Source organism: Solea senegalensis, linkage group LG9, assembly GCF_019176455.1.
Source record: "Solea senegalensis isolate Sse05_10M linkage group LG9, IFAPA_SoseM_1, whole genome shotgun sequence".
NCBI classification, from domain to species: domain Eukaryota; kingdom Metazoa; phylum Chordata; class Actinopteri; order Pleuronectiformes; family Soleidae; genus Solea; species Solea senegalensis.
The window spans coordinates 3314275-3333015 of record NC_058029.1 but is presented as its reverse complement, the minus strand read 5'-3'; the positions used below and the strand labels follow the sequence as shown (position 1 = coordinate 3333015).

Genomic DNA, 18741 nt, shown 5'->3' with positions numbered 1-18741 from the left:
TTCTTTTGTTTATTTATTTCTGCGCCGTCTCTCTCTGATTTGGCTCAGCGTTGTGTTTGACCTACTCCCCCTTCTTCCGTGGTCGCTGTTGCCGCGGCGGACGTTGTCGCGGGGGAGGGCGTTCGGTTGCCACGGAGCTCTCCATTCTGACTAGTAGGGCGTTGGCGGGGAGTGGGCAGAGAGGGAGGGTCTACGGTTTGAGGGAGGACTCCACTGTGGGGCAAGCTGTCAGAGGAAACACCTGAGGGAGAGACTCTGAGGCCTTCATCGTCGGTTAGCGCTCCTCCTGCTCCTCCACCTCCCTCTCCACCTTCAGTTTTCACACCGGGGTCTGCTGAACCCAGGGAGGAAAGCTGGTCCTCCTAGCGAGATAGAGAGAGAGGGGGGGAGGGAAAAGAGGAGTAGGAGCAGGGGGGGAGAGATGGTCGTAGAAGAGAGGCCATTCAATGAGCGATGGGAGGAGTGGGAGGAGTTTTCAAAGGAGACGTCCAATCAAGGCAGATAACGTGACAAAAAGAATCACATGTTGAGGAGGTGTGAGAGCGTGGGAGGAAGACGAGTGAGATAACCATGAGGAGGAGGAGACGAGGAGACGAGGAGACGAGGACACGAGGAGGGCGATACCAAAAAAAAAAGAAGAATTGAAGTTGACGAGTGGCAACATTGATAATTATAGAAAAAGACCAGTAGGGATGAGGAAGCAATGACAGAGGCAAAGTAAGAAGGAATCAGGGAATAAAAGACAAGCGAGGAGGGATCGGAAGAACCACACGGAAAGGAGGAGAAGACAGAGAGAGAGAGAGAAAGAGAGAGAGAGAGAGAGAGAGAGGAGAGCCAAATGAGTTACAGAGTCGATGTACACAGATAAAAATGGCAGCACAAGAAAAGAAGACACAAGGAAAGAAGGGATGAAGGAGGAATTAAAACTCTTCAGGTCAAAGGGTCCTGATCCTTTTGGGATGAGAAGCAAAGAGTGTGTGTGTGTGAGTGTGTGTCGGGTGACAGTGTGTATGTCAAACTGCAGAGAAATATGTGCTTAAAATATCTTAAAGAGGAACTCTACATCTACGGCTTGAATAACATCGTAACAACACATGACGTTGCATTAGCTTGTGACTAAGAAACATGCAAAAAAAAGACAAGAAAGTAAAGAAAAGGAAAGAAGCTCAAAGCCAAATTTAAAATGCAAGATAAAGGAGCATCTTCAATCCAAACTTTGGTCAAATTCACCAACGAAAAGAGTCAAAACTCATAGCGGAAGAGATTCTGGGTTTTCTGCAAACCAGGAAACTTTGACTTTTTTATGTTTTGTGCAAATATCAAATATTGTAATTTTGATTTTCCACCACAGATTGAGAACCATGGAGTTCAAATCAAATCACATTTCATATATTTTTTTAAAAAAGATGAAATTATTAACATTACATAATTAACAGTGACTCTTTAATCTGTTATACGGTCTATGGGTGTACACCGTCACACCGGCTCATTTCGTATTTCAAATGAATAATTGTTGTTGCAGTCTACATGGTGATTTTGCAAGCAGTGTGTGTGTGTGTGTGTGTTAAAGGTATTACTAATATTGTGGGGGACTAAATCTGTTTACACAGTCACACAAAGTCCCCCATCATGTAAATGACTACATTTTAAAGGTGAGGACATGTTTTAAGTTTGAGGTCAGTATTATATGGAAGCTTGTTCGAAATTATGAGATAAAAAGACATAAATATGAGATAGAAAGGCATATTTATGAGATAAAAAGTCGAAATTGTGAGTTTTAAAGTCATAATTATGAGATAATAAGTCAAAATTATGAGATAAAAAGACGAAATTGTGAGATAAATAGTCTAAATTATGAGATAAAAAGGCATAAATATGAGATAAAAGGTCGAACTTGTGAGATAAAAAGTCATAATTATGAGATAAAAAGTCATAATTATGAGATAAAAAGAAATGAATATAAGATAAAAAAGGCATAATTATGAGATAAAAAGGAATGAATATAAGATAAAAAAGTCATAATTATGAGATAAAAAGGAATAAATATGAGATAAAAAAGGCATCATTATGAGATAAAAAGGAATAAATATGAGATAAAAAAAGTCGAAATTATGAGATAAAAAGGAATAAATATGAGATAAAAAAAGTCATAATTATGAGATAAAAAGGAATGAATATAAGATAAAAAAAGTCGAAATTATGAGATACAAAGTCATAAATATGAGATAAAAAAGGCATAATTATGAGATAAAAAGTTTAAATTATGAGATAAAAAGTCTTTTTCTAGCTCTTTTTTGGCAGAACTGGCTTCCATAGGATTAGGCCAGTAGTAATATAGTTAAGGTCAGAGTAATGGCGTGTGCTCGCCTTGGCAGGGTGTGGTTATTTTGCGTTTCCACTTGCGATAGTACCTGGTCCTTTTTTAGCAAGCTGAGGCGAAATTATGCGTGACGTTGTCAGAAAGTACGTACTATTTTTATAGTGGAAACCTAAAGCGTGCCGCGCTGAGGCATTAGTTGGACCCTGATCATCATCATCATCATCTGTAAACATGTAACGTCATTTTGGTTGAAAACATAATCTGTGCATGGTTTGCAGAAAAAAAGACAATTTGTGATTGAGTCAAAGTTTGGATTTCTGCCGTATCTTCTTACCTACAGTAACAGCAAAGCAAAGACTAGCTTCATTATCATTATTGTTATTATTATTTATTATTATTATTACTGTTGTTATTTTTTTTTTTTTGAGCGCCTTCACTCCCAGTCTGCTTCACTGACGTCTGTGTGGGAGCAGTGGGAAGAGAAAACAATGGGGTTATTGTGAGTAAGAGACAACTACGAGTGCTCTATTCATAATAACACAGAGCTGATCCACAGATGTACCATCAGACCTGGGGGGGCGGAACAAAACCTCTTGAAATAATTGCTCTTGATTTATCAGGCCTGGAACATTTGCTGTGAGGAGTCTAGACACAATGAAAGAGACTTCTTAAATGTGAGAGTCATCTAGAAGACAGTGGGAATATGTGAGGGTTATTAATATGCTCTATTTGTTCTCTAATCACACACTTTTAATGCCATTAAATCGCAGCGCTCACAAACACCGGCGTGACGTATGAGACACTGTAACATGAATGGAAATGGCGGAAAAAGGAGGGAGGAAAAAGACAGGAAGGAGGAGAGATACAGTCGTTTGCACCCAGGAGTAGAAAAAAAGAAATAAAAAAGAAGAAATAAAATGAACCAACATTATCAGTGGATGTAGTGTTTCTGATGGGTGTGCCCACTGTGAGTGGGAGGCTGTTTCCACTCCACTTAAAGGGATAGAAATAAAATAATAAGGAAGGGAAAAAGAAAAGAAATCAAAGTTACCCCCAGCATGACGTGAATTAGCCTTTTCTCTTCTCAATCAGAACCAAAATGAATAGAGAACATCTCCAGCTGCTAACTGGTGCTACGGTACAGACACTTCCAGGATGCCAGTAACATGACTCCATTTGACACTTTATTTCTCTCAAACACAGTCAACAGTGTTGCTTTAATATCCATGTGTAGACCAATACACATGTCTATTAAAGTCGTAAAACAAAGTCAAGCAGCTGAACAAACACATGGCAAAAATGTTTACTGACATCCTTTTTGTTTGTTTGTTAGTTTGTTTTGTTTTTTGGGTTTTTTAAAACAAATAAAACTTACCAAACTCGCTTCACTCTCTGCAGGCTGTTGTGTTTTGATTTCACGGTGCATTCAATTAGCAGCGTATAATTATGGGAGTGTGTTTGTTGCTTTTTATGCTACGTGAAAGCGCCGGTAAGCTGGAGACAGGGAAACACAAAACAGTTGGCGTCGGTGGAGTGTTGAAATGTAACGTCGTGGTAAAGACGATGCCCGGGTTCTTACCCTTTCTCCTCCAATCTCCAATCTGCTCTCACACTTAAAACGGCAAACGGAAACCTGTCTCGTCTCCACGTTTGCAATAAAAACCTGCTGCGGGTGTAAGTTTTATATATTTGAGAATGTGAAATAAGAAAAGGAAAGAAAACTTGAAAAAAGACTTAACGACACGGACAAACTTGCCAGGTAGAGACGCGGAAAAAAATAGGGAAAATAAAGCAACACATATATGTCCTTCATCCACGTGATGAGCCCAGGTGTCAAATACAAACACAACATTTAAATAACCAACACGGACTCACATACTAACATGGAACAAACACACACACACACACACACACATACAACAACAACAACGACAACGACGACAACAAAAAAAAAATGTGCACATTAATCAGTGTTCTATGGGGGAAGCATCGGGTCAGATACGGAGATTTCCCATCATTCCTGTGGTTTTTCTGGGGGTGGTGGGGTGGGGTGGGTGAACGTGATGTACGTGAATGTGTGTAGAAAAAAAGAAAGGGGGAAACAAATCTACAATAACAGAGACGTCACTTCACGTCAATGAATGATTTTATGAACTGATTAAGTTGTATCCGATTATCATTATTATTATAATAATATCCACTTAGAATTCTCTGCATTTTCGCTGCAAAAAGAGTTTTTAAAGCCACCGTTGTGCTAATGTATTTTTCTGCCAAACAAGGCATTTCATTTTGTTGTTTTATAACAAATAAGTCAAAAAAAAAACAACAACCAAACAATCAAATTAAACTCAAATAGTTCAAATAAACCCCTGTATTTGAGATCTGTCAGAGTTAACAGTTAATTGCTGAGTCTAAGTGAATCAAACTGAACTTTTATTCACCTTTTTAAGGAAAAAATTCCTTTGTTACATTAACACGACATTAGAAGGAATTAAATGATTCTATTTGTCCGGCTACAACTGGACTTTTAATACACATTTAAATGCTCTCGTCCAACTAAAAAATAGCTCTAAATTGAATTTCTTAAAGTCAGATTATGTCTCAGATAATGCGAATTGGACTCGAGTTACTACTGTACGCAGATTCTTTTGCTCTGTAAGCTGAAAGAAATGAATATTTCAAAGCTCATGGATGGCGGGAAATAGCTCAAAATGCTAACAAAATGCTAACAACTAGCTTCTGGTAGCCGGCAGCTGGTAGTTAGCTGCTGGTAGCCAGCTAGCTGCTAACCCTATGCAGTGAAACCACCAAACAGAGCCCGGCTCAAGCCTTGATGGGGCCCTACGCTTAATTTGATTTTAATTTGAGTTCTTGCTCCGCCCATTTTATCAAGTATGGGTCTGGTGGTGACTTGTGTGTACTTGTGAAAGCCATGAATCCCAGATCCCATACATACTTGCAGCAGCACTGCTAAATCGCCTATTAGTGCTTATATACTAGTTGACCAGTCCACTGTCCTGATTTATGGCCACTATAGTTTGTACATTGAGATATTTAGCTGTGACTGCTTTAACAAAGACACATTTTGTTCCTCTGGGAACTGACGCAAACATTCTGTGGACAGAGTGACTCTTCTCTGAAAGATAAATGGGCTAAAAACAAGTCAAGTGAGTGTGTCAGTGTGTTTGCTTGCAGTGAGTTCACACGGTGCAGCAGATGGACAGGGATGCACACAGAGAAGAAAGGAGAAGAAAGTGGAAAAGAGGCAGCAGGTCATGGATGGAGAGTGAGAGAGTTTTGCCGGCTTGTTTATTACCTGGATACTCGGGGTGGGACAGGCGCAAGACGGGGCTGCACTAGGATGGACTGACGCCTCCCCTAAGAGAAATCACCGTATCTCATCAACATAGGAGGCGAGGAGAGGAGAGGAAAGGAGGAGGGAGGAGGACGAGGAGGCAGGATTCAGACGGGCGTGGAGGGTTGAGGGGGGGAAAAAGCAAAAGCCACCACACAACAGTACAAACACAAAAACATTGACCGCAAACAAAGGACATCAATACACACCAAAAATGCACATTTACTGTTCGGGAATGGAAACCACACGCACAAAACATGATGGGAAAAAAACGCCTGAAAGCACTGAGGCAGCCCCTGCCATGCTGAGTATCATTAACCCAAACCATGCTTATGGGACATGAAAGTAAAAGGCATTAAATCGTGCACTCCAGACGACATCTGCATCTGAGAGCGGCTGATTAATTCATTAATCCTCCAGTCTCGCACGTTTCCCGCTTCAGAGAAAGACGTGCGTATATCAAGCATGCATTCATCATCGACGACGTCTACAGATAGAAACACAAACACACTCTCGGCGAACGCAGGGTCATAATTACACTCAAGGGTTTGTGTGTAAAACCGCGTGGAAATATCACCACTGTCAAAGATTACCACCGTTCGACGCACATATTTAAACCTCCCGTAAAGGAAATATTGACATGATTAATGCGTCTACAAGCTCAGGAAGCCTTTTCTGCTCCTTCACCTGACAACAGGTGTTTTTTATTTATAAAATCCTATAAAGGTTGAGCAGATTCAGCAGTTAATGCAAAAAAATAAAAAAAAAATAAAAAAAATCACTATACGGGTGCTAAATAAAAAAATAAATAAAATGTGAAAAATAAAACTTATTTAAGGTCACTGCACCTAATAAAATACATTTCAGCAGATTCACCTAATAACATCCACAACATCAGTCTCCTGCACTCAATTCCATTGAGAAAATCTACGTTTTTAACACAGGAGCTGCAGCTCTACTGCTGCCTCATCTGGTAACTTTGCTAAGTAGAAGTCAACAAAGGAATTCCAAACACACAAGTCACAAGATAACAGACTGGGACTTAGTGACGGAGTCAGCAGAGGATCGACAACTCCTATGTGCTGTGATGGAAAATCGCTGATTTTCTCTATGGACTTTGGTGCAGAGAGAGAGACAGAGATTTACTAAAAGTTCAGTTTCCAGTCAGAAAAGCCTGTGCAACAGTGAAAATGTTCTATTCTATTAGATATGTCAACATATCTTGATGATTATCAGCTATGTGTAAGATGGAGGACTGCTACAGGGAGGCTAATCAGGTGTGTGAGAGCTGTTCTGGAAGTTCATTTCCATGAGTGTGTGCGTGCAGCAGCCTCACACACACACACTCACAGTGAGTGTGTACGTGCAGCAGTCTCACACACACACACTCACAGTGAGTGTGTGTGCAGCAGTCTCACACACACACACTCACAGTGAGTGTGTACGTGCAGCAGCCTCACACACTCACAGTGAGTGTGTGTGCAGCAGCCTCACACACTCATAGTGAGTGTGTGCGTGCAGCAGCCTCACACACACACACTCACAGTGAGTGTGTGCGTGCAGCAGCCTCACACACACACACTCACTGTGAGTGTGTGCGTGCAGCAGCCTCACACACTCACTGTGAGTGTGTGCGTGCAGCAGCCTCACACACTCACTGTGAGTGTGTGCGTGCAGCAGTCTCACACACACACACTCACAGTGAGTGTGTACGTGCAGCAGCCTCACACACTCACAGTGAGTGTGTGCGTGCAGCAGCCTCACACGCACACACTCACAGTGAGTGTGTGTGTGCAGCAGCCTCACACACACACACTCACAGTGAGTGTGTGCGTGCAGCAGCCTCACACGCACACACTCACAGTGAGTGTCACCACACTCACTGCACTCATCTGTCAGCTCATCTTAGATGCCACGGTGATGATGAAGCAACAGCCTGAAACCACAACGCAGAGCAAACTCCCGACAGAGGAGACCCACAGAAACTCTCACTGAAAGAAGGCTTTTAGATTCAACTGCATATGTTTATGACAGCAACACATACATAGCTTATCTTATCTTAGCTTATCTTATCTTATCTTATAGTAGATAAGTAGTAGTTGCCAGCAGCCAGTTACCTGTTTACCGTGGACTTGTTACATCTTGGGTTGCCAACTGTTCCGTAAAATAAGGATTTGTGTTACAGAACGCACGTTTGTCCTTATTTTTTAAATCAAGTCAGTGCAAAACCAAGACAGAAAGAGAACAGCTTAGTCCGCTAAGTGCAAGGGAAAATAAAATCCAGGCCCTCTCCATCCACCTGTCATTCATTACTGCACACAACCAGAGTCAGAAAACTTTGTTAATCCTGAAAGGAAATTGTGTGGTCACACCGTTGCTCCATGACAGATTAAGAGATATACAGTTACATGAAAGAAAGTACCAAATATTACAAAAAATATGAGTCATTTCATATAGATCATCAAAAGTAAGTAAAATGACATGAAAATACCCCTTATGAAACATCTAAACCCTTATCCAACAGAAAATGGACACAAAGGTTGGTGGAAGTTGGCAACCCTACTATTAACTTAACTTAACTTAACTTAACTTAACTTAACTTAACTTATCTTAATTTATCTTATCTTATCTTATCCACCAAGTTGACAGTCATACCAGGAAGGCACTACAGCCTGAAACATCCCAACAAGTACAGGATAGACTGTGATAGAACTTTCCTGTTCACACCGACTCCTTCACTCTAGCGCCACCACTGGGTTAATATCGGTGACTTTGTCCAAAACAGAGCACGGCAAACCAATCAAATACATTGACAGGCAATTCTGTTTTATAGCTTAACTAACACCACGTGAGTTGGTACATGTATATATATACATATACATGTATATGTATATATGTATATATGTGTATATATATATATATATATGTATATATATATATATATATACATATATATATATATATATATATATATATATACATATATATATATATATATATATATATATATATATATATATATATATATATATATATATATATATATATACATACACATCAGAATCTATTTTATTATTTGTATATATTATGACATGCCATTGAGGATGAATTAATTAATTTAAGAATATATATACAATGAAAGTCTGAACATATATATATATATATTCAGCCCTGTGCATGTGTATGTGTGTATATATATATATAGATATGTAAAAAAAGTGTTGCCATGAGGCACTGTCATGTAAAATCAAAGGCTGCAGCACTGAGCAGGATGTAGCCGTCACACACGGCTGACATCATCAGTTATAATAAAAACAATAACTACTCGCAGCCTCAGATCCCAGGTTCCATTTTAAAAACAGATGCTTTTCAGTAGCAGTCCTGTGTTGATATTATTACTTATCATTAATTAGAATTTGACACGTATTTTCCCTTTTTTTCTAAGCGTACGACCCTCGTTCTCTCAGAATACATCACTGTCACGCTGTACGTTGTAATGATTCTTATCAGCGTGACGCTCACAGCTCGCGGCAGCTCTTCCCCCTCTCTGCAGGTTTCATTATCTCTTCCTGCTCACCGCTGCTTTGTGACGACGTGACTGGAAATACATCCGCCGCGGACGATGGTTTGTCTCTCGTAGTTCGTGTAATTAAGCAGAGGGAGAATTCACGGGGGAGACCAAACGTCAGACGCTATATTTGAAGTGGGGGCAACAGTGTGATGTGAAATTAGAGTTTTTAAAGGCGAGGAACGGCAAAAAAGAAAAAAGACCCTCATATGTGGTGTCATTAAAGGAGGAGAAATCCTGTAGTTTTGATGTATATTATTCAGATTTCAATGAGCCTGTGGTTCCACGGCGTAACTACGGCAACCCTACTTCCTGTTTAGTTGATCAAAAACATGGTGGGGATGTAATTATAGATTTATTTCATGGACGAAACCCATATTAACTCCCAACTCTGACCTTAACCTAACCAGAATTCACTTCACCGGTTCCTCAGACTTGAGATTCTGCCTCATTAGGACCAGGTTTAGGTCTCCACAAGGACTACTGATCCTGACAAGGTCAGTGTTTATGTCACTTTGCTATCATTTCCTATAACGAGGCAAACTGTTGGGTTCGTTAATCTGATTACCCACAGATTCCAAACTTAACGATAACGTCACTTTTACTTTAAACGTGTACTGAGCGCTTCCAACCAGTGTCCGTGATGATTATCGGCAAAAGAATCAAGAGGATTATTTGAGTTTGGAAGTGTTTAAAGCGTCAAAATGATCGCAACGCGAGAATATCTGCCGATCGGTGCAAACCTTTTAGTCAGTTTTTTCGTCGCCATGACGACGGACTTTCATGCGCTCTTCGTTCATTTCGTACGGGAAACACTCGTCGTGTTCCATAAAAAAGCTAAATATCGCAATAAAAAAAACTATTTTTTTGGGTATTTGGGACGAAAAACGACCCAAATATCGCTGAAACGCTCTTACGCTCCCAATGAGGCGTTTTTTCAGAAGTTTATCGTCCGTCCTCCTCAAACTAGAGTTTTACGAAAGTGACGGCTCGTATGCAAATAGAAACACCCGCATGTAGCAGTTGTCGCTTTGATTAAGAGAAAGCTGTAATGGAAACACAACTATTGAAGCTAACGCTAACCCAGTGGTTGGGAAAGCCATAGGGCACCTTCAACTGTTGAAGAAGAAGAAGATGGAGAAGAAGAAGAAGAAGACTAAAGGAAGAGTTGGGCCTCAGCTGTTCAATAACAAATGCACGAGATCTCTGGAAACACACCCGCGCGCACAAACCCTGCGGAACGGAAACCGCGGCATCCTCCCATCTCCAAGCGCTCTCAGGTCAAAGTGGGAGTCAAACCCAAACACGGGCGGGTCAGGGACCGGGCAGGACAACCAGAGGGACCACATACACACAGCAGACAAAATCATAACAGGGGGGGTGGGGGAGGCAGAGGGGTGGGGGAGAGAGCACAGGCATCTGTGGACTCGACGAGAGAAGAAAGAGTCTCACAGACCTGATCGGGGAAAATCCTGGTTTTGGCTCAATCACGGGTCCTCCCCTTAACTCATCCTCCACAGCCATGAGTCTTGGAAGCAGAGAGAGAGAGAGAGAGGGAGGGAGGGAGGGATTGGGTGGGGGAAAGAAAGGGGTATAATGAATTCAAGATGATACTTGACAAGAAGTTGAGCAGATGCATGTGCAACATCTGGCTCAACAGCTGATGAGATGCTCTTTACCTGCATCTCAAATCCTAATCCAGCTGCTACTGTCATTTTCACAGGCTTAGCTTTTATCTTTTCAGACCCCCACACACACACACACACACACCCCACCCCTCGAATTCATTAAAAGACATTTGCCTCCATTTTGAAGGTGCTTTCAAAGAGCGATTACGTCTCAACTCTGGGCAATTATCCCCGCTTACTTGAAGTGAACGCTTCAGAAAGTGATCCCAGTCCCTCCCCGGGGAATTATTGCCCACGTTACGCAACGTGGACGTGAGCGAGGCTCCGCGGTGGGCAATCCTTTGACTCCGGCGCGTTCAAAGACTCGCCGTATCGCGAGCCAGCGTCAGCGCGGGTTCTCGTGATCACTATCGGGATTTTTCCATCTGCGGGAGGAGGCGGTCACATCCGGCAGTCACACAGCCGGTGCTGCAGTGTAATGGTGGTGTAAATAAATAAATAAATAAGGAAGAATAAACACCCTTGCGATTTGTTTGGGAGTGATAAATATCCCGATATTCCAACAGCTATCCGTGACCTCGGACACTTTATCCAATCAGGAGCCAGGACTCCACAAAGAGGCGGTCCTAGCCAAAAGAAGATATCACTGACCGCAGCTTTAAGACTCTCGGCCAATTTAGGATTTATTTTTGTTTGTTTTTGTGATGAATCATGAATTTTGATGAGTCATGTTGTGTTGCCTCCACTTCACATTTTATTTTAGCGCACAGAGACACACACACACACACACACACACACATACAGGCACATGTTTGACAATAAAGAAGGAAAAATCCACAGGTGAAGTTTCAAACATAAGTGTTTGGATGTTTTATTCCATAAATAATGTACAGTGTCGTTTTTACAAAAGAAGAAGAAGAAGAAAGAGAGGAAGAGAGATAGAGAAGAGGAAAAGAAAAAGAGAGGGAGAAAGAAAAGAATCAGTCAAAAGCACAGACAGAAATATTAGCACTGTCCCAGGAGAACAATGGAATGTAACATGGGTTTACAGCATTAAGTCTTGACATGACTTCAAAAGGCAGACGATGATTCATGTGGGTGATGTGTTACAAAGAGAAGAGGGTGGTGGGGGCGGAGTAAAATAACATGTTTGTTGTGGTTGTTGTTGTTGTTGTTGTTGTACTTCAAGTAGTGTGCTTCTGAGGTCAAGTCGTACGTAATCACGGTTCCAAAAAAAAAAAACCCCAACAACGCGTGTGTCGTCGACCAACGTGAGGTCACGAGGTCGGAATATTTCTGCTACACAGACAGAGAGGATGTAAAGAGTTCATGCTCAAGCCCAACGGAAGGTGAACAGACCTGCGTCAAACCACAGCGGCAAAAACTCAACCCCAAACCCCCCCCCATCACCACCGTGTGACCGTGTTAAACCCGATCCTGTTGTGCTTGAAACAAACCGAGAGTTATTTGCAACGGATTGACACAGGTTTGTGTAAAGTGAATTTAAAAACACCTTGGCTGTTGCTACAAGCCATGTTACACACACACACACGCACGCGCACACACACGCACGCACACAAATCAAAGCCACAACTCATCACCACTTTGATTTCATTTGCAAGATTGAAACATTTTGCCTATATCAATATACTCTTGCTACAAAAGAGAGGCAGATATATACTGACACCAGAATATTATCGATAGCTCTGAAAAGTCAGACAAACAAAGAAAAGTGATCATAGTAGTAACAATAGAGTTGCCCTTTTTAATCGTCATGGTAATAATGAGATTTAAAAAAAAAACCCGCGTATACGGTGACTGCATAAGTTCTGACTAACTATTATCCCATCACCACGTCACTGGAACACCACCAATGACGGAGCGAGCATGTACAGCAAAAGAAAATGGAAATAAAATCGTACAGGTGCAAGATTTCTCGCTTGAATGAATAGATAAGAATAATAATAATAATGATAATAATGATGCTAATAATGAGAATACACATCCATTGCAGTCTTTCAGTTCAAAATGCAGAGAAAAATCACAAACACCGTACAGAGAAAGCCAAAAGAAACAACTTAAGCACACACACTGTTTTTTGTCACACCTTGTCTCTCTTTTATTTATTTCTTCTTTTTTTTTTCTGTGTACTTTTTCGTATCCCCAGTGTTTTATTTCCCTCTGTTTTCGTACTGTGGACGGCACCAGGTAGAAAGGTTTCAGCAGGAAGTCACTTTATGTACATTAAACGCAGGTGTCGACATATTGTAGCTATTATTGCGCTTGCCCTGCTTAAAAGTTTGCTATTGCAAGGTTAAAATAGTTAAAATCTCACTCTGAATAGAACTCATACATATATATATATATATATATAGATAGATAGATTTATTTATTTTATATATTATTATTATTATTATTGTTATGGCTCTTGCATCACAGACCTATAGAATATGCTATGGATTATAGTTAAAAATAAATTATTACTATGTCAGGTACAATCAATTCAATCATTGATTTTTTTTATTCATATTTTTTTATTTTCAAACGTGTCACTCGGTTCACAGCGAGGAAAAAAAGCTCCGGGACGATAAATTTATATTTGTTTTAACCAAAAATAAATAGAATACATTTAAAAAATAGGAAGCCTGCAGCCGACTAACAGGATTACTAATCTAATGGGATCAGAGCCCTAAAGGAAAGTGCTACAGGTAAAGTGTTTTCAGTGGATTTAACTAAGCGTGACCTAAACTTGACATTTGGCTTTGGTTTAAATTAGATTGTTGAGTTAAAAAAAAGAAGAAGAAGTGACTTTAATGTTTATGCACGCAGCATTAAGGCTTCTCTGAAAGGAAAAAGAAATCTCCTGACACTTGAAACGTGATGCTAAGTGTTTTAGTTCTGCAGATAAAAAGGAGATTTTTTCTTTTTTTTTTCAAGCCTGTGCAGGAGTCAGGGATTCAGCGTCGCTCCCGTGTTGCAGAACCTGAGCTTGCACTTGCATCAAGTAACAGATTTGAATGGAAAAGAAAAGAAAAACTGGTCAAATAAACATTAATTGAGGATGAAAAGAAAAAAAAAAAAAGCACCTATAAGGCTCTGGTTTGTCGTCGGATCCAGAACGACCCACGTCTTGGATTCAGACGACGTCTAAAACTGCGGCCTGGGCTCAGTGAGACTTTGTCGGAAGCGTCGGCGTCTGCTACTTAAGTTCATCCTCGTGTGGGCGGGGCACGAGAGTCTCGCGAGCTACGAGCGTAAGCCTCGGAGAACGCGCCAGTGTCCCCGACACGCTCACGCACACACACACACACACACACAGATTTTCATTCCCCTCGTTCTTAATAATCAATAAGTGCTTTGACTCAGTCACTAAATGACTCTTCATCACTCACAGACTGATTGAAGCTTTGTCTGTGACCCTTTTTCTTTCTTTTCTTTTTTTTTTTTTTAACACCAAAGCATCATCATGTATCTAAGAGGCGTAGAAAAAGAGTGTAGAGATCTACTGGTCCATGTGATCACTGTGCAGAATCAGCGTCCCTCCACGCTTCTCTTGGATTTTAAATGGAAGATCTAATAAAAAATCCTCTGCAGTCCTGTGCCTGAAGGTCCGAGGAGAAAAAAACCCATAAAATCAAGCTAAATAAAAAAGTTTGACTCCTCCTCCTTGTGCTTTTACAGTGTAACCTCGTGGGAGAGTTGACTGGAAAATTATTCTGAGTGGATTCACCTCCGGTGACCACGAGATCTGGTTAAAAGCAAAGCGCTTTGTCCATTAGAAAAAAAGAAAGAAGAAAAAGAAAAAGTGCAGCGGCACAGAGACATGGACGGGCGGGGCCTTAAGTGATGATGGTTTTATATACAGTACAATGTGGCTCGGCCGTTCTAGATGTTTCCCCGTAAAAGACGAGCAGGACTGTCTCTGTCTTCATTCCATGTCTTCTTTCCTGGAGTGGATTAGAAGTGGCAATAATCTCTGTCACAGACATCCACCCTTTCAGTTTGAAAGACCACACACACACACACACACACACACACACTAGGAAACAGTTTGCCTCACAGAGTCTTTTTTTAGCTGAACTCTTTCCACAAAAGAAAATGAATAAATCTAAGCAGCAGTCAAACATTAAAAAAAAAAAACAACAACCAAAAAACTCACAAACACAAGCAAAACATTTGGTCTTCATGCCTCAAAACATCTGAGATACCATCGATGAATGAAACCGCGCCATTTCAGTTTCACACAAGCGGCGTGATCGCAAACGTGAGAGCGAGTAGACGACAATCGGACATCTCCTTTGGACCAACATCATTTCATTTGTCACTGGTCACACGTCTGCAGCTTTGACAGCTGCCTGCCTGACTCCCGGGGGCTGAAGTCCTTCATGAAACTGAAACCAACCTCCTGCACGAGAACAACCTCTGCTCGGTCGAGTCCTAATCTTTCGGGAACAAACTCATCCGGGGCTGCAATGATTCACCGACTGCTAAATTAACTGTCGACTAAACGGTGAATATTTTCACCGTTTTTTGCTGCTCCGTAGAAACAAGAATCGCGAAGACTCAATAATTCTGGTTCGTCATGTCAAGGTTAGTGTGAAATAATGAGTGGCAGCCCCCGCAACTAATGTCGTTTAACAGAATAATCCAACTGAATCTTCACCTGTGAGATTATGTCACTTCCACTTAGTAATAATGGAAGAAAAACTCATGCATGTCTATTATTCACCACTAGGTGTCATGATAAATAAAATAAAGAGACTTCTGCCCTCCATCCCAACCACAGCCTCCATTTACCTGTTAATTATTCCTTTAATTTGGGAGTCTTTCTCCACTTGCTGTTGCCGTAGCTTCCGCTCGCTGTCGTCCAGGCGATTCTGGTACTGCAGCAGGATCTTGTTGGTCTGCTGCTCCTGCGTCAGCAGCCTGCGCTCGTACTCCTCCAGCTTCCTGTGGGACATGATCAGGCGCTCCTTCAGGGAGTTGATCTCCTCCTCGTACTCGCGTACCTGAGGAAGAGGCAGGATTAGGAAAATCTGGATTAAAGGTCAGTTCATGCACAAAACCTCAGCACCTAAGTCATGTTTTTCTCTTCATTCTCAGGCGTCATCTGCTCGGTTCCCCTCGTTTGTCTGTCTGTCTGCTCGACCTCATTCTATATCACTTTTCTTTTTACTGTTTAAAAGTTTGAGGAAAACATCTGTGTTGATAGTTAGAGGAGAGAAAAAATGAGTCAGGATTTTGTGTTCAGTCAGAAAAAAGTCAGAATTTTGAGAATAAAAATTGTGGGATTAAAGTGAGAATTCTTAGAAAAAAAGTAAAAATCGTGGGATTAAAGTCAGAATTCTTAGAAAAAAAGTAAAAATTGCGGGATTAAAGTCAGATTTCTGAGAATAAAGTGAGAATTCTTAGAAAAAAGGTAAAAATTGTGGGATTAAAGTCAGAATTCTTAGTAAAAATTGTGGGATTAAATTCCGATTTCTGAGAATAAAGTGAGAATTTTTAGGGAAAAAAAAGTAAGAATCAAGGGATTAATTTGCACCGAGGAAGCCAATGTCAAAATTTGACTGCAGTAGCGGGTGTTTGACCAGGGAGGGCAGTAGATGCACCGATTTTCTTTTTTTATCACGACATGTTAGATTTAAATATTTCACACTGGATCAGCAAATAATATGACTAAGACATTAAACACTGGTTTACACCTGAAACATGTGCAGTCTATGGCAATCATTTATCTATGAAATAATCTCTAGAGATTATGACAAATTTATCATAGATTGCAGTTCATTAGACGCATCAACTTTCTCTTTGCTCCAACGTTCTCTTCTCTACTTTCTCAACAGAAAATGTCATTGTTAAATAAAATAAAATACATAATTTTAAATAACAACAAAATCCCTTTGTTTCTTTTTCCTCAAAACCAGGATCAGTTAAAAAAAGCCTAACATCATACAGTATTCTGGATTAGAAGAGAATGCAGTTGCAGAGTACAGAGAGACCTTTAGTGGCCTCACTGGTTGGTGGAATGAGTTATTCTGAATCCTCACAGACGCTCTCAACAAGAAAGAAGCAAACACTTTCCAAACACTCAAACTCAGGACGACCGAGGCGCAGCGAACGTCGCAAACACAGTGAAGGTTTATGAATATTTGGCAGGTGGTTATCTTCCACACTAATTGCGACCTCTGGACTTCCGCGATGGGCGCAGATCTGAGCGCCATCTGCTCGGCAGTCGCACACATGACTCAGCATTCCTGCGTCGAGAAGTTTCTCTTTTAAAAGAAATAAATAAAAGTACCTACCCTGTCCATGCGTGACTCATCCATGCTCTTGGAGTACTCCTTCAGCTTGAACTCTTCACGGTCAATGCGAGAACTTTCAATGTCAGCGGACAGATGAGGCATGTTGGACACCCACGCCACTGTGCGCTCGTTGGCTGGGGTCGGGGGATTGAGGGTGGATGGAGACTGGGAACCCTGGGAAGAAAAGGCCAGCACACGCACTGAATATACCAGAACATGAGTTCTTAAAAGTCAAGTCTTACTAATGAGAAACTTTCAGTTTGTAGAGTTTGACACTTGCTGGCGCCCTCTGGGATTATGGACTGTTATATAAAAAGTGGACGTATAGTCTTCCACTAATCTGAAGATTCAAGCTATCGATCACACTGGTGTCCACTCATACTTTATCGTCTTTTCTCCTCTAAATGTGAACCTAATTTTACAAAATTGATATCATGTACTGGCCACACGGTTGGTGCAGGGGTTAGCACTCTTGCCTTTGAGCAAGAAGACCCGGACCCTGTGTGTGTGTGTGGGTTTTCTCCGGGTTCTCCGGCTTCCTCCCACAAACCGGACACTTTAAATCGACCGTAGGAGTGAGAGTGAATGGCTGTTTGTCTCTATATGTGTTTACCCCACCACAAAATGGATGGATGGACATCATGTTCTATTGGAGAAGACCTGAAACTAACGGTTTGGATCTTAAACTGCGATACGCGAGCTTCCTCTGATGGAAATACTGTTCAACTGAAGGGTGGAGCTGAGGAACGTTGACCGGAGTGTGTAGAAAACGAACATAAAATAATCATTGGTCAGGATGAGGGAGCAAATGATCTTATTGGGAGTAAATCTGCCACCTGTGAAAAGTCTGTAGCTGACTTGGCTCAAACTATTTCCACCACTGCATTTTAACGTTTTGAGCTCGATACTTTTCCAGGTGGCAGTTGGTATAAAAGGTTTGAGAACCACTGGTTTAGACGTCAACTCTGACATTACGGATCAATTTCGGCTTCACTTTTGAACCTGGAAGTAAGCAGAAATCTTTGGCAACCGCACAGAAGAATGAAGGAACCTGTCGGCCGCAGACGTTACCTGTTTGCTCATGGTGGGTTTGAGAAGGTGCTGCTGCTGTTGCTGAGACTGCTGCTGCGGGGACTGTTGAGTGCTCTGACTGGTGGTTCCCTGCGGACTCTGGCTTTCCCTGACGGAGCTCTGCTGGTGGGGCAGACCCGGGGCAGTGTTGTCTTTTACGGACAGCTGTCGGGGCCCGTGCTGCTGCTGCTGATGCTGCTGCTGCTGCTGCTGCCTGCCGCCGTAGCCGGTCTCCGGCGACTGGAGGAGGTTCCCGCTCTGCGGTCGCGTTTTAGCCGGAGCGACGGGAGCGGCAGCGGCGCTCACGGACAGCTGGTGGGAGGTCTGGGATTTGACGCGTTGAGTGGGAGGCGGGGCAACAGAACTCTGGCGCACGGGTTGGACTGTGGAGGGGGGCGTGGTGGCCAAGGAAGAGTGGGAGGTTCCAGTCTGGGACGTCATGCCCATCATCTGCTGCTGTTGGAGGTTGTCCTTCAAAATAAAGCAAACACAAAATG

At 41.7% G+C, this 18741-nt stretch overlaps 1 protein-coding gene across 1 annotated transcript in view; it reads right to left on the bottom strand.

Annotated features, from left to right (window-relative positions):
* The window catches only part of syngap1b (synaptic Ras GTPase activating protein 1b), a 104516-nt gene continuing 85775 nt past the window's right edge, over nt 1–18741 (bottom strand). The window contains 6 exon segments of the mRNA XM_044034307.1: nt 1–362; nt 10700–10716; nt 10719–10771; nt 15669–15880; nt 17174–17347; nt 18245–18715. Coding sequence (XP_043890242.1) covers nt 45–362; nt 10700–10716; nt 10719–10771; nt 15669–15880; nt 17174–17347; nt 18245–18715 — 1245 coding nt within the window. The 3' untranslated portion in view covers nt 1–44.